Source organism: Pituophis catenifer, unplaced genomic scaffold (genome assembly GCF_029215685.1).
Source record: "Pituophis catenifer annectens isolate HBS135680 unplaced genomic scaffold, rPitCat1.0.hap2 SCAF_1, whole genome shotgun sequence".
Taxonomy (NCBI): domain Eukaryota; kingdom Metazoa; phylum Chordata; class Lepidosauria; order Squamata; family Colubridae; genus Pituophis; species Pituophis catenifer.
Window position 1 is genome coordinate 32,220,367 of NW_027256881.1, and position 27,202 is coordinate 32,247,568.

Below are 27,202 nucleotides of genomic sequence, written 5' to 3' on the forward strand. Positions count from 1 at the left end.
CTATGTAATGAAATCCGGAGCTTACACCACCATTGTTCTGAATAACCCTAGGCCCTCCCCTACTTCATGTTACTATCTTCTTCATGTTATTATCATGTTACGATCATGTTACTATACTGTCATCTTCCCAACTGGGCTGCTGTTTTAAGTCTTCATGCAGAGTTTGGAAAGTGAGGGACTAGATGGGAAGAAACATAGCGGTCTTATTTGCCAATAAACAGTTAGGCTTTCTAAAAATATTGAATGAGATGGTGATTCTTTGTATGGTGAAGCTCACCCTGAAGATCAGGTTTACATCAAGGGGATCCTCCTGAACCCATAGCTACTGCTAGAGCTGTAACTGGATGCCTTAGCCAGGAGGACCTTTGGCCATTTTCAGTTCGTGCATCAGTAATGTATCCTAAAATACAGTGACGATTACCATGTGGTTTGACTGCTGCAATGCACTCTATGTAGAACTTCATTTTAAGACTCTAGAAACATCAATTGGCACAGAATGTACCAACATGCTGTCAGCAGCTCAGATCTGCTATTGCAGAATAATACTATTTTGTGGTCACTGCATTGGTTGCCAGAAGGCTTCCTGGCCAGTTCAAATTGTTGATTACTACCAATTACGATTGCAATTACATTTGTAATTACAATTGTATGGAACCAAATCAAACCAAACATGATTCTATTCATCCTGTATAGTCCAAAAAGAGGGTGTCCTCTGGATCCTGTCCCAACAAAAATATGAGGGGTGTGAGCCACAAGTCTGACTTCTCTGTGAATATCCCTGTGTTATAGAAAATGCAACCTCCAGTAGTCATGTGGCCACATTTTGGGTGTCAATAATCAACCATTTATAGCTGTTTGCGGGATCCCACAGTCATGTGACTGTGATTTACAACATTTTCCAGAAAACGTGTTTATTTCCAGTTTCTGGCAAAACAAATGACCCACAGCAACTGATGGGTTTGCTTAACAACCGCTGTGTTCACAATAACCAGTACAAAAAAAGATTGTAAAAATTGATCACAATCACATAATAACCCACGTAAGGATCATCATAATTTACAACTATAATTGTAGACTCAATTACAGTCATAAGTCGAGGACTATTTAGGGAAACAAATAGGTTCAAGAGAGTAACCTTCATTGATGTATAGCAGGGGTGTCAAACTCGCAACGCCATGTGACATAGCGGGACTTTCTTCCCCTTTGCTAAATCGGATGTGAGCGTGGCAGCGCAGGACGCATCTGGCCTGCCAGCCGCAAGTTTGACAGTCCTGATGTATAGTGTTCATTTCACTACAAGGTTATTTTAACACAAAATTTCCAAAAAAAAAAAACCCCTATAATAAATAGTTATCAAATTGTTATCTTTAGGAAGAATATGGGTACAAAATATTTGAGAGCTATGAAGTTTTAATATCATTGTTAATTTTTTGAAAGCAAGACATAACTTGTTTTTGGTTTGTTACAGGATATTCTCCTCATAAATGTAGTCATTGAGCAAATGATTTGTGACACTGATCCTGAACTTGGGGGTGCTGTTCAATTAATGGGCCTCTTGCGTACTCTAATTGATCCTGAGAACATGTTGGCCACAGCTAATGTAAGAAAATGGAAAGGGGTAAAGAAACTTTACTGTCTAAAAAAAACACATTTAATAAAAACTTTAAGCATACTTGTTAACTTTTGGAAAATTGCTTAGAACATTTTATATTTTGAGCAAATATTCTTTGAAATGTTTTTTCTCTGTAGCTTTATTTTTCAAAATGGTCCACATAGCATACTGCCAATCTATATTATTGCAGAATACAGAGATTTCAGAAGTTTGATTCCTATGTTTTCAGACCAGTTATTTCTTTGATTATAAGTCATGTTTTGGTGATGCAGTTCTTCCACAATAATGTCTCCTCTCCATGAGCCAAAAAAAATAGAAAGTTATATCTGTGAGCACAGATTTTGTCATTGCCTACAGACCAGGGTGCTACATAATCTGGTCTGTAAATATTTTAGAGTAGAAATAGTTCAGGATTTTAATGTAAAATGCCCCAATTCTACTCATTTCAGTAGTCCTTTGAGCAAGCTAAACTGTGAGGTATAATTTGATAAAAGTACCAATGAGATCCATATCCAAATAGGAATTTGAAGATGGATTTCCTCAGATCTATCCAAAATTTGAATTACTACGTGACATTTACTATCTCTATATAGTAATCCATTGAAAAGCTAAGAAATATATAAGAAATAAGGAAATTTTTAACAGTGCTTAACTGATATTTATCTTTACACAAGTTGACAACCAATTATGCAGCAGGACTTCTCCTTTACTTCTATTCTGTACTTCATACAGTTGCAAGAAAAAGTATGTGAACCCCTTGGGATTACGTGGAGTTTTGCATGAATTGGTCATAAAATGTGCTATGAAATTCATCTAAGTCACAACAATAGAAAAACACAGTCTGCTTAAAATAATACTACACAAACATTAGATGTTGCCATGGTTTAATTGAACATAACATGTAAACATTCACAGTGCAGGGAGGAAAAAGTATGTGAACCTTTGGACTTAATAACTGGTTGACCCTCCTTTGGCAGCAATAACCTCAACCAAACATTTCCTGTAGTTGCAGATCAGACCTGCACAACGATCTGGAGTAATTTTGGACCACTCCTCTTCACAAAACTGTTTCAGTGTAGCAATATTCTTGGGATGTCTGGTGTGAATCACTCTCTTAAGGCCATGCCACAGCATTTCAATCAGGTTGAGGTCAGGACTCTGACTAGGCCACTCCAGAAGGCATATTCTGTGCTGTTGAAGCCATTTTTTTGTTGAATTACTTGTATGCTTTGGGTCATTGTTCTGTTGCATCACCCATCCTCTGCGGAGCTTCAGTTGGTGGACAGATGGTGTACGTTTTCCTGCAAAATGTCTTGATAGACTCTGGAATTCATTTTCCCATCAATGACAACAATCCGTCCAGGCCCTGAGGCAGCAAAGCAGCCCCAAACCATGATGCTCCCTCCGCCATGTTTTACAGTGGGGATGAGGTTTTGATGTTGGTGTGCTGTGCCTTTTTTTCTCCACACATAGTGTTGTGTGTTCTTCCCAAACAACTCAATTTTGGTTTCATCTGTCCACAGTATATTTTGCCAGTAGTGCTGTGGAACATCCAGGTGCTCTTTTGCAAACTTCAAACGTGCTGCAATATTTTTTTTGGACAGCAATGGCTTCCTCCGTGATGTTCTCCCATGTACTCCATTCTTGTTTAATGTTTTCCTTATTGTAGATGTGTCAACAAAAATGTTAGCATGTGTCAGAGATTTCTATAGGTCTTTAGCTGACACTCTAGGATTCTTCTTTACCTCATGAAGCATTCTGCGCTGTGCTGTTGCAGTCATTTTTACAGGACGACCACGCCTAGGGAGAGTAGCAACAGTGCTAAACTTTCTCCATTTGTAGACAGTCTGTCTTACCGTGGACACATGAACATCAAGGCTTTTGGAGATACTTTTGTAACCCTTTCCAGCTTCATGCAAGTCAACAATTCTTGATCGTAGGACTTCTGAGAGCTCTTTTCTGCGAGGCATGGTTTACATCAGACAGTGCTTCTTGAAACCAGTAAACCCAAAACAGGTGTGTGTTTTTAAAGGGCAGGACAGCTGTCAGCAACACATCCAATATCATCACACTGATTGGAGTCAAGGTTGGCTCACTCCTGGCTCCAATTAGCTCTTGGAGAAGTCATTAGGCTAGGGGCTCACATACTTTTTCCTCCCTGCACTGTGAATGTTTACATATTATGTTCAATTAAACCATGGCAACATCTAATGTTCGTGTAGTATTATTTTAAGCAGACTGTATTTTTCTATTGTTGTGACTTAGATGAAGTTCAGAGCACATTTTATGACCAATTCATGCAAAACTCCACGTAATCCCAAGGGGTTCACATACTTTTTCTTGCAACTGTATATGCCCTCAAATTTACATCAACGATTTCCTAAAGTTATGGAAGTAGGGTACATAGCATATCAGTTTTACAGTAATATTGGCAATTTAATTTGTGAATTGCTGCCATTATTATGGTTTGTCACTTAGTCAGCCAGATGTTTAACTGGATTTGATATTTTAATCTACCTTTTGAGCAGGGGTGAAATGCTACCGGTTCGCTCTGGTTCAGGCGAATCAGTAGTGATAAAAACTACCAGTTCGGGTGAACCGGTAGTTTAAAAAAGCTACCGGTTCCTCTGAACCGGTATTTCCAACGATCAGTTGTGCAGTGGGGTTTAGCTTTGCTAGAAAGCAGGAAATCCTGCTTTCTAGCAAAGCTAAATCGCGCGCCACAGTTGATCCCCGCCCTTGCTGTTCTACTTACATTCCCAAGCCTCCTTTTGGTGCGTATTGCACACGCCCTTGTGCACAGCATGCACAAAAAGGAGACTTGGGAAGGTAAGTAGAACAGCAGGGAGATCAGCTGTGCAGAGCAGTTTAGCTTTGCTAGAAAGCAGGAAATTCTGCTTTCTAGCAAAGCTAAATCACACGGCACAGCTGATCCCCCCCCTCGCTTCTACTTACGTTTGGAAGCCTCCTTTTGGTGCGTACTGTGCATGCACGCACACAGAGTGTGAATTTGGTGCCCACTGCGCATGTGCATGCAGAGCGTGTTTGGTGCGCATGCGCAGCCAGCGAACCAATAGCAAACTGGTTTGGATTTCACCACTGCTTTTGAGGCCTTGTCAAGGATCTGGAATAGGCTGGTGTTGTTCAGTGATGTTAAATATATCATCACAGCATGTAAGCTGTTCCAAGTAAAGTTGCAATTGACTAATGGTGATATTATCAATGCTGATGATGTTCAAGATGTGCTCCAGATTTCACCCAAGCTGCCTATCATCTTTGCTTTCTTTTACCACAGCCAGTCTACCTCTATTAGCAGGTCTTTGTACATGTAGTCCTTGACTTATGACCACAATTGAGCTCAAAAGTTCTGTGGCTAAGGGAGATATTTGTAAAGTGAGTTTTGCCTCATTTTACAGCCTTTCTTGCCACAGTTGTTAAGTGAATCACCGCAGTTGTTAAATTAGTAACAGGATGCTACGTGAATCTGGCTTCCCCATTGATTTTGCTTGTCAGAAAGTTACAAAAGGTGATCACATGACCCTGAGACATTGTAACATTGTCATAAATATGAGTCAGTTGTCAAGCATCTGAATTTTGATCATGCAACCATGGGGATGCTGCAGTGGTCATAAGTGTGAAAAATGGTCATAAGTCACTTTTTTCAGTGCTGTTGTAACTTCGAATGGTCACTAAATGAACAATTGTAAGTCAAGGACTACCTGTATTTTGTGATTTTCTCCAGTTCTTCTATTCTGCTGTCTCCCGGTACTGCTATGTCCAGACTTTTTTATCTTTCTTGTTGACAGTTGTAAATCTGAGGTGTTACGTATCAGATTCTTGTATGTTTGAATTCTAAACTCCTGGAGAACATTAAGTTCTTCATTTTCTATTACTTTGTCTATTTGTGCTCCCATCAGTTCTTGCTTGCAGTCAAATGGTACTTCTTGCAGATATTCCAATGCATCATTGTGGCTACGTTATCATGACGTTATCTGTAGTCAGCCTGTGCAACCTTCTTGGTGGTCCACTGTTTCTTTAGCTTCTTTGCAGAGGCAGAATTTTATGTCTGTTGCTTATTATTATTATTAATAATATTTTAATCCTTTGCATTATGACACTTTCAAGATGGCTTGCAGGCTGTTTTAAAGTAGATGATAATAGTGTGAAAGAGTAAGTCAAATAAACAAATGAATTTATCAAAAACTACAATGTAAGAACCTGAAATGCTTTTTTTTAATTGTACCAGAAGAATTAATAATTTTTGCATAAAAATGAGTAACAAGTGTTAGAGCAGAGGACAGACTATCTCATATCAGAAAATGGGAACACCAAAATGACACTTAGATTGATATTAGACATTGACTAAACTGACTGATTCTATTTGTGAGCTTCATAACTTCAAATATTTTTACAGTGTTGTTAATATATTACATATTTATGTTCCAGAAAACTGAGAAAAGTGAATTTCTAAATTTTTTCTACAATCATTGCATGCATGTCCTCACTGCTCCACTTCTGGCAAATACATCAGAAGATAAAACTGACAAAGGTAAAATTATTTCTTCTTCTCCTTTGTTATTCTTATTCAGGATCTATGCTTGCTAAATATATTATGAATTTTGAATTGGATGAAACATGTATCATGTTTTCTATAAACAATTTTAATATCACCTTCTCTTAAAATAGAAGTGAACTCTTCTTCCCATCCCCCATCTCTTATCCATAAATACATAAAAACATATCATTTCAGTTGTGATGTCAGCATAAATCTATTAAGTGATATCACCGTGATGGCGAACCTATGGCACGTGTGCCAGACATGGCATGCACAGCCCTCTCTGTGGGCGCGCGCGCAGCCACCCCAACACAGTTCCAATCACATTTCTCCATCATGTTTCAGTCAGTGAATTCCAACTTCTCACGAAAGAAAAAGATCTCGCAAAGTTGGAATTGATTGAGTGAACTTTTTCACTTGCATGCTTCACAATGGAGGAGACAGGATCCCGTCCTCCTGAAGCCTGTTACGACATGGAGCCACAATGCGACCCTGCAGTTGCTTTTCCTGCAGAGCTGCCTGTGTTGGGATGCCCCACCTCCCCGCCAGCCAGCTGGGCTTCTTCAAGCTCTTAGCTTGGAACCTATTAGCTCCACCCCAGTTTCTACCTCAACGAGTGGGTCACAAAAGTTCAGCTGGGCTCCTCGAGAGACAGAGTTTGCAGGGGGCCAATCTAGCACCCGGGCTAGCTACAACACAAACGTTCATTCTCGGCTTTGAGATTCTTAGCTGCAATGGGCAGCAAAACTAGGTTTGTCCCCCTGCACTGATCCGGCAGACAAAAGAGGAAAAGGGGGTGGAGAGAAATAGTTCCATTGCCAAGCTATGTGCAGGTCAGACGAGGGACAAAAATTCTGACTTCAGCCTCCTGGTGTGGCGCAGGGCTTTGGGCGAAGGCTGGAGGGAAGCACCGCTAGCTCGCTTACGTTCTCCCTCCCCAGTCTAGCTTGACGCAGGTGGCAGCGCAGCTCACATTGCCCTTTCCAAGCCCATTGTCAGTGAAGCTGGGCGCCGGTGAGGGCTGGCTTTTTGCCTAGCTTTGTCCAGCTGGGAGAAAGGGGCAGCAGCGACCGCTAGCATTAAGGGGAGAGTGCCACACAGAAACTGGAGCACGGAGGAATACCGCCCCCTTTTCCCTCTCAGTTCCCGCTGCTGGGCGATCCCGTGCAAAGAAGGGCTAGCAGAGAGGGGAGAGTGCAAGGTTGCTGCTTCTGGGATGAGGGGACCGGGAAGCGTCTGGGTCCAGCTCACTCGGCTTCTCTTCCTCTCGCAGCCAGCTTTCCCAGTCTAGCTTGATGCAGGCTTCCTCCCCAGGCCCCCGTCCCTTTTCCCCCCAACAGCCGAACAAAGCTAGGCAAAAAGCCAGCCCTCACTGGCACCCAGCTTTACCGACAGCGGGCTTGCAAAGGGTAATGTGAGCTGCACTGCTGCCTGCGTCAAGCTAGACTGGGGAGGGAGACTCCTGGATACCCTCCTCAACCCTGCCTGTCTCATACAGGCACCACCCACATGAGTGACGTAGAGTTGGCCACGCTCACTCAGTCACATGACCCACCCCCAAGCCATGCCCACCTGGTCATTAAGAAGAACCAGTTGTTAAATTATTTGAATTCCACCACTGGTAATAAAACCTTATTATTCAGGTTAAATTGCCGTGTTGGCACTTTGCAATAAATAAGTGGCTTTTGGATTGCAATTTGGGCACCCGGACCCTAAAAGGTTCGCCATCACTGAGATATCAGATATAACAACGTATCTATTTTAAGCTTGATTAAATAAACCAACTTTATATTCCTTTCTTTTATTTGTAAGATTCCTGATCTTTACTCCATTCAAATAAGGTCCTTTAACTTCATTTCTTTTCATTTGTTATTTCTCTCTTCTCGCAAAATTCTTCAAAGCTTTAACAACCCTCTTTTGTAAATCCAATACAGGAAAATTATCCTGGCTTTGTTTTCAGGCATGGGGTAAATACATTAGTGGGGCCCCTCATTTGATTTGATTGTTTTAGCCCAGGCTGCCTGTAAGGTTGTACGTTTCTAACATCTTTTATTGTTTTGCATTTGTATTTTTAAGCTGCCCAGAAGTCTATGGGAGTGGCAGCTATGATAAATTTTAACAGTAACAACAACGTATAAAAGGGGTTTTTTAATTCAGTAACTGCCAGGTGTGAAAGACAAGGACCATACATGGTTCCAAGTATTGGAATTGCTGATTTATTGCTCATGCCTATGCACGGGAATATTCTCAACTAATGACTAGCACCTGCTAGAAGTTCACAGTGGGTTGGACATAGTACATTTGTGGCTACATAGGGATTCTTCGCTGATTCCTCTTTTGACCCCGACCCTAGGCTGAGCCACTCCTTCTACAATAACATCTTTATTGAGTTGCATTGCACATATGCTGATTAGAAACCAGCTATTGGTTGCTATTTTATGTGAGGCTGTATTGAAATTCCAGACAAAATTGGGTGGACTGTAATATTGTAACATCTGTGATGATAAATGAGCATCTTCTGGTATGTTTGGAAATTTAAAGTTTCCAGCTTTGGCAGTAGCTAGATTGCAAATCCAAAGGTGAAACAATTCTGAATTTCCACAGTGAAGGAATGGATTGTCAAAATGTCAGAACTGGCAGAAATGGCAAAATTGACTTGTTTCGCGAGGAAGAAAAGAATGCCCTTTTTTAAAAAACTGGAAACTTTCTACAGATTTTTGCTTAGAAGAAAAAAACATAACATGATGATTTGTGGATTTAATGATTGAAAAAGATGAAAATTAAACAAGGGGTTGAGGGAATTTCTCAAATAGTTAAGAAGGAAGATTGATAATGGATTTATTAATATCTAATGAAAAAAGTCATCTACTAAAATCTACTTTAGTTTCTTTAGCTTTTTCTGTTGTTTTTCTTTGCATCATTTTTCTTCCTTCTCTTTTTTTCTTTAGTAGATTTGTTTCTTATGTATAAAGGAAATCTAATTAAAAAGAAAAAAGTTTCCAGGCTCTGAAATGAGTTATATTTCTTAACTAAAATACTTTTTCTGTACCATAGATACTAAGTAGGAATCTTACACATTTCTTTTTATTTTTTTGAAAGATGCTGTAGTTGCAAACAAGAATAATACCATTTGCCCAGGTAGGTGAAAATCATTGTGTATAATATATGTAGTCTTTAAATTACTTAAATGACATGCAAGATTATGTTTTAAATTTTAGATTAATATCTCCTGTTTCTCCTGGTTTGGGAAGGAAAAAAGTAACTCATAGTGCAATTTTCATATTATGTTTTCTGCTGATGTAGGAGAAATTAACTCTACCTTTAAGCAAAATCATGGTTGGTGTTTTAAATTTTAAGAATATATTTGCTTTCTACCATTTTTGCTGTTATGATCTCCCTAGAATACAGTAACAGAATAGTAGTTTGTCAGGAGTAAATGTTCTGTTACAGATCCATAGATAGATTGCTTTCTCTTAAAAATTATCAGAATCTAATTGGTACAGGGAATAACAATGATCTATGCTTGACAACTTCTTAATTATGATGGCAAGCTGTTTAAAGAAATGGTATTTTTAGAATCCCTGCCTCTTTTAAGGTAATGACTTATTTAGCTTTCTGTTTGCATTACAAAAACCCTGACTGCATTAGAAGTCATATTTCAGGAGTAATATTTCTGTAATTCTTCACAGGGTTGTCTGAGCCTCCTTTTTGTTTATTTTGCAGATAACTATCAGACAGCACAGCTGCTTGCTTTAATTTTGGAGCTGCTTACTTTTTGTGTGGAACATCACACTTATCACATTAAAAACTATATTATGAACAAGGACTTGCTGAGAAGAGTTTTAGTCTTGATGAATTCAAAACACACCTTTTTGGCACTGTGTAAGTAGCAGCAGAGTTTTCTCTTAAAGATATATTTTATTTTTATTTATTAAATTTATATGCCCCCTTTCTCACTGTCAAGTGACTCTGGGTGGCTCTGCATGTTGTTGAACTCATTTACATCTATCCTGGAGAAATGAATAGAGAAATTCATTTCTCTATTGAGAAAAATTTTAAAAATGTTTGAGCAAGGACCTGATAAATCTCAGAAATTAAGGTGGGATAATTGCCTGATTATATTCTTGTCATTATCATGATCTATAGAATCAGCAAAAATTGTGCAAAATAAGAGAAAGCAGACACTATAAACCAGAATTAAATATATCTCACTGCATAATGGAATTGATGAGGTTGCATATCATTTATTTTTCCTTTGTTCAGCAATTCAAAATCTACAAAATCTCCAAGTAATCAACTAACTTGAATATGTTTTAAGACATCAGATCACTTTTGTAAATTTTCTCATTCCCAAGATAAATTCATGTCCTCATGTGAATCAAAATTTCAGAACACGATATTGAGGGTAAACTTGTACCTTGGTTTATTTGGCTCAGATTTTAAGATGTGCTATTTTAGTTCTTCTGCAAGTGTGTCAGGAAGTATTTTGGGCTCTCATTAGTCCAATGTAAATAAAACCTTACTCATAAAGACAATCACATCTGAGTAAGTCTTCTTGTTTCCAAACAAAGTTGTAATACTTAATGAAATTGACTGAAGAACTTAACTTTTGATCAGTTTTCTTCTCTTCTTGTGGCTTGTTCAGGACAATTTCAGAGTGCCTTCTGTTCCATGTGTCAACTTTCAAAACGACTCTGGCAAGGGCATTTTTTTTCCGTTTCTCAGTTGCCACACAGATTGGGGGAGTATAGAGGTTTGGAATGCTATTCTACAAGGTGCTAGACATAACACAGGCAGAGGCTGGTAGAGCCAAGGTCATCTCAACAAGTCCTGAGCACTGCCTGAAGAGCCTGCCATTTACCCAGTTGGGCAATATGATCTGTGACACTTGTGGGGAGGGAATCATTTACTCTTTTAATTATACTGAATCACAGGAAATATTTAGAGTTGGCTTCTTTAAACATTTAAACATGCTGATTTGATGTACCCAATAAAGAGAATCTTTGAGAAGAATTCCAGTCTCAGAGTTCTGACAGTTGGGATCATTATTCGGAACCATGACACCACGTATATGAAGAAATAATGTAGCTGAAGTGAGCCATAAATTGCATTTGGTCTTCATAAATGTCATCATGTTATAAGTCACAAATTAAATTAATAAATTATACTTACTATAAAATTTATTACATAATATCCTCATCCCCTCCATATATATAATTAAAAAGAATAGTAGAAACCTAAATCCCTGTATGTCTTTTCATGAAAATTAAACATTGGCGTTCACACACCCATACAATGTTTCCTAATTCCCACTAGATGGGCAGTGGGGCAGTGAGAAGAAGTGAGCAAAGGATATAGAGAAGCCGACACTGTGAAATTTAAAAATGGAAATTAAAAAAAAATCCAGAAACTGGTTTTCATTATTTATTTGTTTATGTCTTCAATGTTTCTCTACTGGCTCCAGAAAGATTCCCAGGGCTTGATAAAACTAGTTTAAACATACCCTGAACACAAAATTTAGCATTCCACGATCAACGCTCTTGCCCTTCATTAACTACATGATTATGCTTGTACTTTTAAAATGCTTTCACATTTCAGAGGTGCTGCAACTTCTCTCGGCTAGATCCCTGGCGTTAATGTATTTGTAAACTCCTTTTTAAATACCTAAAATTCTTGTGCAACTTTTTTGCTGCTCTTTTTTGAAGTAGAATAACCTTTAATGTTTATTGTAAAATGCAAAGAATGGGAGAAAAGATATAGGAAAGACAAGAAATATGCTTTTAATATGTTAATGTTATAGGTGCCCTTCGTTTTCTGAGGAGGATAATTGGCCTAAAAGATGAATTTTATAACCGTTATATTACCAAAGGAAACTTATTTGAACCAGTCATAAATGCTCTTCTGGATAATGGAACTAGGTATAATCTCTTGAATTCAGCAGTCATTGAACTTTTTGAATTCATCAGAGTGGTAAGTTTTATGTATATTTTTCAATTTTTTATCGTTCAAACATAATTGTTTTAGGCATAGCAATACCTCAAGACTTTAATTATAAAACCACAATTTTAAAAAAGGCAGCAATATCAAAAAGCCTCTTTTCTAGAAAACTATTGTGAGACGAACACAAGATGAAAGGACCTTCGTCTTGGTCCATTGCTTATATTTTCTGACCCTTTATCTGTTAAGAGCCAATAGTTACAACTATATCCATATTATTATGGACACCCTTCTGGTCATTAAAGCAACTTCTATGGCATTCACTAACTTTAAAAACTAGATTGCATAAAGCAATAGCATCTTTTTTCAGAGTTATATAGAAACCTGGAGAAAAAAAGATTAGGTACTTCAATAAATTACAAAGAGGTACTGAGCTCATCAACTTGTGAGCTCAGAATCATCTTCAGTAAGAATAAATGAAAATTTTCTTTTTGTTACCAAAGTTTTCAGTTAAAACCTCTATCAATCTACTAGATCAGCGATTCCCAACCTTTTGGGCACCAGTGACCAGTTCCGTAGAGAGAGGTTTTTCCATGGACCCGGGGGAGCATGATTTTCCATGCTGCCTGTATCCTGCAAATAGGGCTTCGCATGCTTGTGGCCTGGTTTCTGGCATGCCACGACCCAGTGCCAGTCCATGGACCAAGGTTTGGGGACCCCTATGCTAGATCCAAATTAGAAGAAATGATGAACGCACCGAATTAAATGTAGATAGTGCTGGAAACTGGAGAAGTTTGATGTCAGGTGAGCTTTGGGGGGGGAGGGGTGTCAGATGGTAAGGTTAAAACTAGAAGTATAAATCCTGCTCTGCAGTAAATGCTGAAGTTGATTGTATAAATTTTCCCAAATGAGTGTTATTGTTTAAAAATGGTCCTAACTCCAATAGTAAGGTGACGAATGACTAATTTTATTCTAGCATTGATATCAGTAGTTGCTAAAGAAAATGATAGCGATAGAGCTCTTAACATTAACAAACAGAATTATTGCTCAGAGAATCACAGAGTTTAAGCCAGTATTTTAACTCAGTTTCAATAATACCTGAACAGAACAAAATCCTAAAGTTGGAATGGGCTCAGTCATTTTTCCTCAAGCCTAAACATATGCTGCTGCTTCAATCTCTCAAAACATAATTTCATTTCAGGCCCTCTTATTATCCTTGTCGCAATCTCTGAATCTGTTGCAATTTCTCTGTATCCTTCTTAAAGTTTTGTCCACAGAACTGAATGTAATGCATGAGGTTGGAACTAGTCAAAGCAAAATAAAGTAGAATGATTGCTTCTTGTGATTTGAAAATTACACATTCAGCTTAAAATTGCATTTGTCTTTTTTGAAATTACATCATCTTGCTTGCTCATATTCAACTGGCAATCAGTTACAATTCCAAGAATTATGAAGCCAGTTATTCTCTCCCATTTCTTGTGATTTGATTTCCTAAATAAAAAAATATTGTTTCCGGTACCTTTTCACATCACTTTCAATCTATTGCTGTAACATATCAAAATTATTTTAAATTTTATTTCTGACATCGAGTATATTCTCGCAATTTTGTATCATCTGCAAATTTGATGACCCTTCTCTTCACTTATTCATCAAATCATTAATAAAAATACTGAAGAATGGAAGACCCAAGACCAATCCTTATGGAATCCCATTTGATCCTCTGCTCAGATTTGATTAAGAACTAATGTTGAATACAGGTTTTTGAGTCAACTGTGTATCATGTTACTAAAGCGGCATACTAATTGGCATATCATGGATTACTTTGTCAAGTGGTTTGTTGAAGTCTAGACACATTAAAATTAAAGCATTTTCAAGACATTGCGGCATAAGGTCTAGATAATTCCATACTGACTTCTATAATCAATACTTTGTTTTTAAAGTGCTTACAAATCAATCTATTTATAATCTGTTTAAAATATTCCAAAACACTGCTATCAGACTGAGTGATCCTACATTGTTGATCTTTCTGCTTTCCCTTTCTGAGGACATTTCTTTTCCTCCACTCATCTAGAAATCAACTAGTTTTCCAGAATTTTTCTAAATATAGAAAAACTGGGGGGATAATATGTATTTTAACATGTTTTTATTCGGATATTTTACTGTTGTGAGCCGCCCTGAGTCCTGCAGAGATAGGGTGGCATATAAATAAAATAAAATAAAATAAAATAATAAAATAAAATAAAATAAAATAAAATAAAATAAAATAAAATAAAATAAAATAAAATAAAATAATAAAATAATAAAATAAAATAAAATAAAATAAAATAAAATAATAAAATAAAATAAAATAAAATAAAATAAATAAAATAAAATAAAATAAATAAAATAATAAAATAAAATAAAATAAATAAAATAAAATAAAATAAAATAAAATAAAATAAAATAAAATAAATAAAAATATAAGGATTCTGATAGACCATTGGCCAGTTCCATCAATATTAAAAGAGACAAATCTGATCCTGTACATTTAAAACTCATTCAAAATAAAGAGGTATTTATTCCCTGACCATGTCTCTATTAATTTCAGTTCTTCTTCCCTTTCATCTTGCTTTTTACAATATCCTGGTGGAATAAATATTCTTTTAGTTGAAAATATTGAACCAAAATAGGAATTGAATAGCTCTGGGTTTTTTTGTTATTATTGTTAGGGTGTGTGTAAAAAGTATTTGTTGCTTGTGCAACGAGCAGAGCAGAAACACACAGGGAAGGAGATAAACGTCCAGCTCGTGTGAGAAACATACTTTTATAGACAACAAGCAGTCTTGGTGTAAAACAGTCCAAGGTCATAAACAGTAATATCAGTCCAGTAAGTATCTTCCCTTACCAAAGCAAACAGACTTTAGTAACTTGGTATACAGTACCATACAACAGACATAGTAAGCAACAGGATACAATCAGGTATCAATCCGGAAGAAGCAGGAAGAACCAGGAAGAAGGAACGCTTCTCTGTGCTGCTTATTTATGCACTGTAGCCTAATTACAGGGTTCAGCAAACCCTGATTACGTGGCTCAGTTGTTTCTTAAAGAAACAGATATTGCCTGACCAACAAGTTAGGAGTAAGCTGCAAGCTAAACCTAACATTCTCCCCATTGGGCAGGACAATATACACAATAGATACAGAAACAAAAATACACATCCAAATCATACATTGTACAGTGGTATCAGTTACATTTCAGATTCTTAATCCAAATCTTTCACAACAATTGGTGTGTTTAATGGCACCTTGCGCTTTGGTAAAGTTGTCGGCAATATTGTCCTCTGATGCGCAATATTCCAATGTAATCATGTTATCCTTAACACATTGCCGAACATTCAGATAACGTATATCAGTGTATTTAGTCCTTGTCTTTACAGCAAGATTCGTTGCCATTTTAATGGCTGCCTGGTTATCTTCATAAACCGTAATAGGATAATCCATTTTGAATCCAATATCTTCCATCAACTGTTTATAATAAATCAGTTCAGTACATGTAAGTGATAGACAAGAAAACTCCGCTTCCATGGTAGACAAACTTATGTGTTTCTGGCGAATTGATTTCCATCCAATCAGGCAGTTATCCAACATGATTGCTATTCCAGACGTAGATTTTCTGGCAAAACTGGCATCAGCATATGCCTTTAATATCATATTGGCATTTGGTTCTAAATACATAGCAAAATGCAATGTTCTTTTAAGATACCTAAGAACACGTTTAGCAGCCTGCCAATGCCTATCAGTAGGCTCTGAACTATATTGTGCTAGTTGATTAACACTAAAAGCTATATCAGGCCGTGTCCAGTTGCTCAAATACGACAAACTGCCTATTAATGATTGATACAGTTCTTTACTGAACTGTGGACTCTGCAAACTATCCTGCTGGAATTCCTGTGCCATAGGAGTCTTGGCAGGTTTACATAATTCCATCCCATATTTTTTCAACAATTTGCAGATCTTATTAGACTGTGAAATTTTAAATCCTCTAGATGTTTTCAGGATATCCAGCCCTAGATAATGCCGTATATGTCCTAGATTTCTAAGTTTAAATTTTGTTTGCAACTGACCGATAATCTCTCTGGCCTCAGCGTCAGTTCTGGTAATTATAGCAATGTCGTCTGTAAAGAGTAACAAGAATGAAACACATCCATCCTGTTCTTTTTTAAACAGACATTTATCTGCTACGCCCTCATAGAACCCAATGTTATGTAATTCCTGCACTATACATTGGTTCCACTCGTAACCTGATTGCCTTAAACCATATAGGCTTTTTTGTAGCCTCCAACACTCAGTTCTATCCTGTGTATCATAACCAGGAGGTTTCTTCATATATATTGTATGCCTCAACGGAGCGTTCAAGTAAGCTGTCTCGACATCTAAATGAGTAATAGAGCATTTATTTCTAGCTGCCCAAACAAGCATCGTTCTCAAAGTGCTCGCTCGTAAACTTGGAGCAAAAACCTCATCATAGTCTCTATCTGTCTGTGAGAACCCTTGTGCAACAAGCCGAGCTTTATGGGTTACTACCCCATCTACACTTTTCTTTACCTTATAGACCCACCTACAGCCTATAAGTTTCTCATTTGGTGGTTTTCTTACAACTTCATAGACACCAAGCCTCTTCAAAGAATCAATTTCTCTATCCATTGCCTCTTGCCAGGCTTTTTGCTCTTTTTCTGGATATAATTTTATATCATGATAACTGGATGGTTCAATATCTACTTGGCAAACCACTGTGGCTTTATAGCGATCTGGTGGATGCCGGTCCCTGGAAGATCGTCTAGGCATAACAGGACTAACATCAGGTATATTGGGTTCATCTTCCCCTAACCCTGATTCCTGTTCCTGTTCTTCCACCTTAATAGATGGTTTATCATCCATCTCAGATGAACTATCATCTGGAATATGGTCTACCTTAACATCAATATCTGTAAAACCATAGTCTGCTTTTTCTAACCTGTCCCAGCCTTCATGTTCTAGGAATTTAGCACTAGCGCTACACAAAACTTTTGTTGTTCCTTTTTCCCAGAACCTATAGGACCTATGGTTAGCCTCATAGCCAACAAAAATCATTTTCTTTGCTCTCTGTTGGTCCTTCCTACTCTGACTAACTGGTATATGCACCCAGGCTGGTGCACCAAAAGTATGAATATAACTTAAATCAGGCTTCCTGCCGTGCCATAAAGTAAAAGGAATTTTTCCTGTAGAGGAGTGCACCACATTATTTAAAATATGATTGGCACATAGTATTGCTTCTCCCCACAATTTATCAGGTAAACAAGCATCAGCCAGCATAGTCCTAGTCATAGCTTGTAGGGTCTGGCCTCTTCTTTCAATAAATGCATTATGTTCTGGCCAAAAAGGGGCAGAACGTTTATGCTGTATCCCAGCATCCTTCAAAAACTTAGCCAACTGATGGTTAGTAAACTCAGTTCCATTGTCAATAACAATGCATTTCACCTTAAACCTCTGCTTCCTTTCAACAAAACGAAGCCAGTTTGTGATACATTGAAACGTATCACTTTTGGACTTCATAAGGTAGCAAAAACCGTATCTGGTAAAGTGATCGACTATACTCAAAATATAGCATGCTCCCCCTAAACTGGGTTTCTTTGGCCCTATTAAGTCTAAAAAGACTACCTCCAAAGGTTTAGTTGTTTTAAACCCATTGCAGCGGTTTGCAGGTGTAACTTTACTTTTATGCTGGTTACAAGTATTACAGTTCAGGTATTTGCTGCAAGCCCTTAACTTTATGCCTTTAGACTGCTTAACAGTCAAATTCAACAACCTGAAATTCAGATGACCAAGCCTTCTATGTAGTAAATGTACGCATTCATCATGAGGCTTTACATTTCCAAATTTAGCTTTTGACTGAACTAACAGTAATGACTTATCCCTAATGACAAATAAGTCGTTTTCTAATTCTGCAGTAACTACAGTGCCTTCACATTCCAGCAAACATTTGTCGTTTTTAAAAGTTACTGTAAACCCAGAATGTAGTAATGACTTTACAGATAAAAGGTTATATTTCAAACTAGGGATATAAAGCATGGGTAAAGGGTGCTTACTAATAGAACATTGAACAAGTCCCTCCCCAGCTACAGTCACATTCCAGCCATTAGCTAATTTGACCTTTTTAGTACTTTTCTTCATATTTAGAAACAGTTTTCTGTTTTTTGTTATTGATTGAGAGGCACCGCTGTCAATCACCCACCAATCATCTCTTATATTAATAGATGAACTGGTTGCTAAATTACACCCTTTCCTGGGTTTAGCAGAGTTTCTAGCAGACACTTTCTTATTATTACAATATTTTGCAATGTGCCCCTTAGCCCCACATGCATAACAGCGTTTAACAATATTGACATTCTCATATACAGCTTCCACTTTTGGTTGCTGTTGCATCCTTAACTGGTCTCGTTCTTGCCTACGTTTGGCCTCATCCAGTAACCTACCAGTTATACTGGCCAATGTTAGTTCATCTCTAGACACTACCTCTAATGATGAAACAAAAGAATCATAACTGTCATCCAACGATGAAAGAATAATATAAACTTGCTGCAGTTCAGTAAACACAAGGTCTTTCTCATGTAGCTCCTGGAAAAGCCCTGTCATGGAGTCCAGGTGAGCCATCATGTCTCCTCCTTTCTGAAGATGTAAGCGAAATAGTTTCCGTGTCAGGTAGATATGGACACCCACAGAGTCACGAACGTAGAGCTTCTTTAGCTTTGTCCAGCACCTCGCAGCAGACTCTTCGCCCCGGAAATGGACAAGTTGCTGGTCTCCCAGTGTCAGGCCAATGATGCATAAAGCATGCTCGTTGTCCCTGTGAAACTTCGCTATCTCTTTGGCATCTTCTTCGTCATCAGCATTCAGTGCAGTTATGTCCGGTGGATTATTAACCATGTCCCACAGTCCGTCTTTTCGCAAAAGTAGACAGCATTTTGTGGACCAGGTAACATAGTTTGTTCCATCCAACCGGGTTATGGTAGCATAACTTGTACCTTGCTCAAAAGCCATCATCTTGACTACTACACCCACTGCCTGCACTTCTCACTTCCACAAAAACAAATTAAAGAGCCCTGGAACGTTCTGGGCCCATAACCAATGTTAGGGTGTGTGTAAAAAGTATTTGTTGCTTGTGCAACGAGCAGAGCAGAAACACACAGGGAAGGAGATAAACGTCCAGCTCGTGTGAGAAACATACTTTTATAGACAACAAGCAGTCTTGGTGTAAAACAGTCCAAGGTCATAAACAGTAATATCAGTCCAGTAAGTATCTTCCCTTACCAAAGCAAACAGACTTTAGTAACTTGGTATACAGTACCATACAACAGACATAGTAAGCAACAGGATACAATCAGGTATCAATCCGGAAGAAGCAGGAAGAACCAGGAAGAAGGAACGCTTCTCTGTGCTGCTTATTTATGCACTGTAGCCTAATTACAGGGTTCAGCAAACCCTGATTACGTGGCTCAGTTGTTTCTTAAAGAAACAGATATTGCCTGACCAACAAGTTAGGAGTAAGCTGCAAGCTAAACCTAACAGCTACTTATTTGCATTATTCCAGAACAAGTAGTGTACTGATGTCTTTTTTGAAAAAAAAAATCATTTTATTCTGAGCATATCTACTGAAGCCTTTTTTTTAATTATTCTTGTCATTGTGTGCTAGTGCTTGTTTTTCTGACCTCATCTATTCTGTTCTGGATACTGTCTATAATCTTCCTTAGCAACTGATCCTCTTAATGTTCTGTAAGGATCTTTTTGTTTTCACATCTTCACTACCTTTTTTACATAGTCATATTAATTTTTCTGCTTTATTGTATTTTTTCCTCTTAAAATTATTTGAATTATGCTTTTGTTATGTTTCTTTAGTAACTCTTAAGTCGTCTTGAACTTCTTTGCCCATTATCTGCTTCTATCATAGTAACCTACTTGTAATTGCTCAGAATTCATTAAACTATGTTGTTTTAAGTTTAAGATACATATTTAATTATAATCAGTTTCTCTAAAATTCTAAAACATCATCATTATATGGTTCATGTTTCCCCAGTATTCCAGGTAATTTCACTTCCTCAGTGTCTTCCAAATTAATTAACCTAAACTCTCGTAGCTCTTATAAGATACTATAAAATAGTTCTTGTGTCAACTCTGCCCTCTAAAGGAGAAATTGTCAGCATGGGAAATCAGAAATTACTCTAGAACAACCATTCTTGGCACAGTTTGTCACCCAATAGATATCAAAATAATTAAAGTCACCCATCACTGTGCCTCTTTGAGGGATTTGCAGTTTGGTTTTGGAATTCATTCATTTATTCAGTTTGTATGGCTCTCCATCTCAGCAAGTTACTCTGAGCCAGGAGTGGGTAATTAATTTTTCCAAGGGTCCACGTGAGAAACTGGGACTGTTGTGGAGGACTCCCACTGTCCCACCCTCCCACACCGATGTGCCATCCCCTGTTGATGCCCTAATGCCCCTACTACCCCCATCCAAAGTCTGATACTCTGCATCACACCGTCAACACACCACCTCTGACACTATTGGCCAGACAGGGACAGCCAAAGGACGATACATGGCCTGCAGGGCATAAAATACCCAGGTCTGCTCAGGGCAGTGAACAAAATTTAAATACAATTGCAACAATGCAAAAATTAAAATACAGAGCAGCCAAGAAAATATAGCCCATAATCACAAATTTAACCAAGAAATTGGTGCTGTAGAGCCATGTTTTTAGGGCTTACAAAGGCCAACAGGGTCAGATGATTCTTATCTCTGGAGGGAGAATATTTCTTAAGAGTGTGCACTATGGTAGAAAAGCCCTGTCTTCCTGAATTGATGGGACCCAAAGCACCCCCATCCTATCCCAGGTGAGCAACACTCCCATTTTTTACGATATCCATGTCTTTCTGAAATCCTTTCTTCAGTATTTTATTTCTTACCATCATGTTATTCATTTTAAAATATTCCCAGTTAAGGGTTCTTGTGGCCTAGTACAGTTTTACCAGTCCTTTTGAAACGCAGCTAGTGTATCATAGTCCATCATCTAGATAATTTAGATTATTTAGACCAAGTGTGTCTTATTGATGCCATTATGAGTTATTGATTTGTAGTATTTTTCTCTTTCTTTCTGGTCCATTACCATGATTAGAAGGGAAGAAGAGAATGCTACCTGAGCTCCCAAAGTCTTGAATGTCCTTCTACATCTTTTCAAAGTCTCTAGTAATACATATTGAGCTATTATTTGCATTGTAATTTGTCTCCAGAAGCAGGGAAGTATGATTGCAAATGGATATAACCATCTTGGAATTTGTCTATCAAAGATCAAGAGTTCTTTGCTCTTGTCAGATAGTGTGGCTCACAAGCAGCATGTGTGTGCTTCAGTCTCTTACAGTAATGAATCACTATCATGACTCTCTGTCTTGTAGGTTGATATAGCATTTTCTTTGCCTTCCTCTTTGAGCTTGATTTAGAGGAAAACATTCTTAGGGACTTCCCTTTAAACTCCATAAAACAAACACCTACGACTACTCCTACTGTGCTTACTCAGTGAGCTAAAAACTGCTTCTGTTCAGAACTGCTCCTGTTTCTTCCCTGTATGCATCTAAACTTTTTTTTCCCTGTGATTCAAATGCAACCTTTCCTAGGAACATGTTCTTATTTAATGAGAAAGGTAATTTTAGTTAATAATTTAGTGATTTAGTGGTTAAGGCACCAGGTTAGAAACCAGGAAACTGAGTTCTGGCCTTACCTTAGGCATGAAAGTTGGATGGGTGATTTTGGGCCTGTCACTCTCTCTCAGACCAAGCTGGTTGGTCAATTCCTATCACAACCAATGGATCAACACAAAGTTGGTCTGAAATTAATAGATGCTGCCCTTGTGGGAAAACATTAGGAAGGAAAAAATATATACATACAAATTAAATGTTATAGTTCTGGTAATTATTTTGTTCCCATGAATATCAACAGTGTTCTCTATCTGCTCCACATCATTTTTCATACAGTTGCACAAACTGCATGCAGCTGGACAAGATATAGTTAATCAGATTTATTCTATGTGCAAATAAAGCTTTAAGTAAAATTTCATTCATTCATTGCATTTATATGTTGTGCTCTTCCCCCCCAAGAGATAAGTAAAAATTTATAATAATCTAAATTTAATCCCCACTTCTTAAATAAAAATGTATGTTAACTATTAAATAAAACTATTAAAGATTTTGGATTTGATTTAAATATGTGTGTTTGCATATGTATAAAAAAGTAAGTTTTATAGAACATTAGAACATATTGTTTCTTCATCCCAGAATCTCAGCATAGTCTATATCTTCAAGAAAGCCAAATTTACACTGATGCTAGGAACAAAATCTTTGTAAGACTACTTAAATTTTTTTCTGCCTTTAAGGGAGAGATAGTGGAGCTCCCATAGAGATACCACTTTCATGAGGTCAAAGACATCTTGAGATTCTCCTTTATCTTCCTTATTTTTGGACAGTAATCCACTTGCTTTGCTTCCGCCTTCTGTGTAGTAGGTTAAAAATAAATGTGATGTAGTAGAGGAAAATTATCCTAAAGACATGCTCTTGAGTCTTCCCTTCCATTGTAGGAGAAACATTTGTCCAATGATCTCAGAATTCTTGTCTACAAAGTGTTCTGTATATTCAAATTACCTATTGTCTCAGCTCACCAATGTAGAAGAGAAAAGTGAATCACTAGAATTCCTTTGTAGTCCTTGGAAAAAAAATCAAGTCTTTTGCCGTCATAAATTACATAACTTACATAAATTACTAATGAAAACTTCATATTGATGTTTCTTATCTTTTTTAGCTGAGTAGCACTAAACTTTTATTTTGTATTAATGCAGGAAGATATCAAATCACTTACTGCCCATATCGTTGAAAATTTTTATAAGGCACTTGAATCTATTGAATATGTTCAAACATTCAAAGGCTTGAAGACAAAATATGAGCAGGAGAAAGACAGACAGAGCCAGAAACTGAACAGGTACACACCTTAAAACTAAAATCTGAAACCCAGTACTAGATAGTCTAGTTTCCTGAGCCATTATTGTTTGTTCCATTAATATTGTGATATGCACTTTTCATATAGGTATTATATTTAGCAGTGCAATTTTTAATTGTCACAGGAATTTCTATATATAATCCATATCTGTCTTCAGTCCTTGTTTTAGAGATATTCTAATGCTTAAGGTTTTGTTCTTGGTTAATTTGAAATATATTTCAAAATTTCTAAATAACCAAAAAAATTCAGATTCATGCTATCAGGAAGGATGTTGTGGTTTATTCTTGATTGGGATCTGTTTTATGACTTTCGGTAGTGCCCTGAGAGATGAACAGCTAAATTATTGAATGGTCCCCAGATATTAATTTTCCCCTGTCATATTAAGAATTTAATTTTGAAAACAACTTTGGGAAAGCTTCTAGGGCAGTGATGGCTAACCTTTTCCAGACCGAGTGCCCAAAGCGCACATACATGCAAATGTGCATGTGCGCCCGAACCGCCAAAATGCAATGCGCATGCGGTCCCTGCACATGCACCTCACCCCCTGCGCATGCACCCTGCTCCCCCAGGCATGCACATGCAGCCCCCCTGCATGCGCCCCACCCCGGCACGCGCATAGCCTCCTGCGCCTGCGCAACAGACCCAAAGACTAGCTGGAGGTGTGTACATATGCGCGGCGGAGCTGAACTGGGGTGACGGCTCACGTGCCCATAGAGAGGGAGCTGCATGCCATCTCTGGCATACGTGCCATAGGTCTGCCATCACGGTTCTAGGGGCTCTAACCAAGCCTTTACAGCTTACAAATAGCCTTGGTGTATTTGCATCCCCAATTCAAGTTAAGATATTATAGAAGATGGGGTGATAAATCAAACAAAAGGGAATAGATATTAACTGTACCACCAAGCATGTCAGTGCAAAACTAATAGCAGTGAGTTTTGTTCTTTGGCTTATTAGGATGTTCTTAAAGAGGACATTTGCTTACACAACTAGCTTGGTGTTCCAACCCATCAAAAGGTATACCTTTGTGTGCATTTGACTTTTCTTTTATTTGTATTAAGAAGTTAACTTTCTATATTACCATAGAATCTGTCATAAGCCATATTATTATCTTCTTTAGGACTTAGTTAGTTCAGTATTTTAGATACTAAAGCATATTTTTTGAGAAACATTTTAACAATATTTTAAGAGCATAATTTTGCTTATTATTCTCATGAACTATGAACGAACTATAAATCAAAATAAAACAGGCTCTGTCGTTCTAGAAAGAGAATGACTAGAAAAAATAGGGGAAAGCGAATTTAACAGATCTTGTAATCTTTTCATAATAAAGATAAAATATATCTGGTCTTAATTTATTAAATCCAGATTATGTTTAGTACAGAAAATGTGTGTTATGCTTCACCTGGCCTTTAGGCTCAGAAGAAAACTCATGAAACCCCATGTATTGCCCTCAACTTATTAAAAGCAGCCTAAAATAATAGCAACATTAATAAAAATATAAACTCTCAAAACTATTTACTAGTATTTATCAGCCTTGCTTGCAGTCACATTATCAAATTGTAAAGGGGTGTGTATATATATATATATATATATATATATGTTTGTATGTTTTACAGCGTCCCGTCTATACTGCGTAGCAATAGGTTTCGTAGAGATGCCAGAACTTTGGAGGAAGATGAAGAAATGTGGTTCAATGAAGATGAGGAGGAAGAAGGTGAAGCAATTGTACCACCTGTAGAGAAATCCAAGTCTGAGGATGATTTTCCAGAAAGTTATGAGAAGTTTATGGAAACAAAAAAAGGTATTTTTTTCTATTTTGTAGCACATTATATTTCTGTGTGACTTACAAGTAGTCCTTGACTTATGACCACAATTGGAAATAGAATTTCCCTCATAAATTATTCAGTCATAACTCGTCAGACAATTTTATGGTAAGTTTTTATGGTTATCATTAAGCAAATCCAGCTTCCCCAATGGGAATCTTTCCTGAAAATCACAAAAAGAAACACAAATCATGGTCACATGAATGTAGGATGCTGCAGCCTGTCATAAGTGCAAGCCAGTTGTCAAGAACTTGAATTGCGATCCTGTGACTGTGGGGGTGGTGCAACAGTTGTCAGTTGTAAATATACTGTAGGTCAAAAGTTACATTTAATCAAAACATTCAATTATAAGTCAAGGAACATCTGTATCTTAGAGTAGAATTTTTAAAATCTTCTAAATGGAGCTGATAGCCAGTTTAGTGCAGTGGTTAAGCTAGAAACCAGGAGAACATGAGTTCTAGCCCCACCTTAGGCAAAAGGCCAGTTGGGTGCTCTTGGGCCGGTCACACTCTGTCAGCTCTAGGAAAGAGGCAATGTCAAATCATTTCTGAAAATCTTGCCAAGAAACTGCAGCGACTAGGAGTCAATGCTGACTTGAAAGCACAAAAAATAAAGCAATGGAGCTACCAAGTCTTTTCAGACGATCTTTGTAGATGACATGAAGACAACCCATTCCATTCAGTCTTATTGAGTGGGCAAATATTACTGGGAGGAGATCATTAGGAATTTCAGGCTTGAGAGTATAGTTCACAAACAGCTTTAAAGATGACTTTCAACTATTTGATTTGGGGTCAAAAGTAACTTGTAATCTCAAAGCAGAGGTTATATGGGAACCTTGGTATGCACCAATATATTTATTCAGGCTGCTGCACTCTGGACCAGCATTATTTTTCAGATAATCTTCAAAGACAGTCTCATGTGAAATGTATCGCAATAATCCATCAAAACATAACAAAGACATGAGTGACAGTAATTCTTCTGTTGAAGGAAAATTCATAGTTGGTACAAAGGATACATATGAATCTTGGATATCAAATTTTGACCACATTCTTCTTGGGAAAAGATCTCATTCAGAACTAAACATGGTACCTCTCTAGAAACGGCAAACCCTTCAAATCCAGAGGCACAGAAAATTAATATTTAAATTAAATTAAATTTCTGAGATTGAGTGTAATCCTGTTCTGAACAGCATTCAAGCACCAAGGTAGCACTTTGACAGCTTTGTGTATTTGACCCAGGATCAAGATGTAGAGATGTTGATCCTGTCAAGTGCCTTCATATAGCTGTTAAAGAATTGGAGAAATTGTTGAAACTAATATCATCCCTTCAGAAAGGAAGTAATACAATAAAATGGAACTCCCTTGCAATGTTATCCCCTTTTGTTGCTAATTATCAAGTTTGCCAGGTATTCAAATCAAAAGAAGACTATCATCTTTTTGAGCCATCTTCCTTAAGGCAACAATTAAGGAGTGACAGTATTCACTTAAGTCAACTGGCTAAAGAAAAATAACTGTATGTCATTATATGGCATCTGAGCTGGTGCTTTATACATCAAATATTGACATATTTGTCTATGCTCATATAAGAAGTCAGATCCTAAATAGATAAATTGTTTTTAATAATAAAGGTTATTTAATGCCAAAATAGGTTATATTAGGGACAGAATCCAAAAAACTGAAGATCACATGTAAAATGAGGCCTATTGTTTTTCATCTTCAAAGTTGGGACTCCACAAATCATGAAATACTTTTTTGTGCATTCAGTCCACACTAGACATCTATAATATTAAATAAGTTCAATAAAACAATAATATATTTCTCCCTTTCACCTCTGCTGACAGACTTCAATAGATCTTCTCAATTTTTCAGCCATTTGGGTTGAACATTCATTATAAATGAGTCCCTACTATTGAATAACAGCATTGAGAGGGGACTTGGAGGTCTCCAATCCAACTCCCTGCTCAATCAGGAAACCCTATAACATTTCAGACACATGGTTGTTCAATCTCTTCTTAAAATTTCCAGTACTGGAGCATCCATAGTTTCTGGAAGCAAGCCGTTCCATTGATTTAATAGTTCTAACTATTAGCAAATTATTCCTTAGTTGTAGGTTGCTTCTCTCCTTGTTAGTTTCCATACAATGCTTCTTGTCCTGCCTTCAGGTGCTTTGGAGAATAGGTTTGTTTGTTATTGGTTCGATTTATATGCCGCCCTTCTCTGGAGA

General features: G+C 37.4%; 1 protein-coding gene across 2 annotated transcripts in view; it reads left to right on the forward strand.

Moving 5' to 3' along the window:
* PPP4R3B (protein phosphatase 4 regulatory subunit 3B) overlaps nt 1-27,202 on the forward strand; it is a 50,300-nt gene that overhangs the window by 17,331 nt on the left and 5,767 nt on the right. Inside the window, exons 8-14 of one of the 2 annotated variants that reach the window (XM_070932231.1) lie at nt 1,469-1,618; nt 6,059-6,161; nt 9,267-9,305; nt 9,891-10,049; nt 11,968-12,137; nt 22,999-23,138; nt 24,773-24,957. In XM_070932231.1, coding sequence (XP_070788332.1) covers nt 1,469-1,618; nt 6,059-6,161; nt 9,267-9,305; nt 9,891-10,049; nt 11,968-12,137; nt 22,999-23,138; nt 24,773-24,957 — 946 coding nt within the window. The remainder of the gene's footprint in view (nt 1-1,468; nt 1,619-6,058; nt 6,162-9,266; nt 9,306-9,890; nt 10,050-11,967; nt 12,138-22,998; nt 23,139-24,772; nt 24,958-27,202) is intronic. The other variant, XM_070932233.1, reaches the window with a different exon arrangement.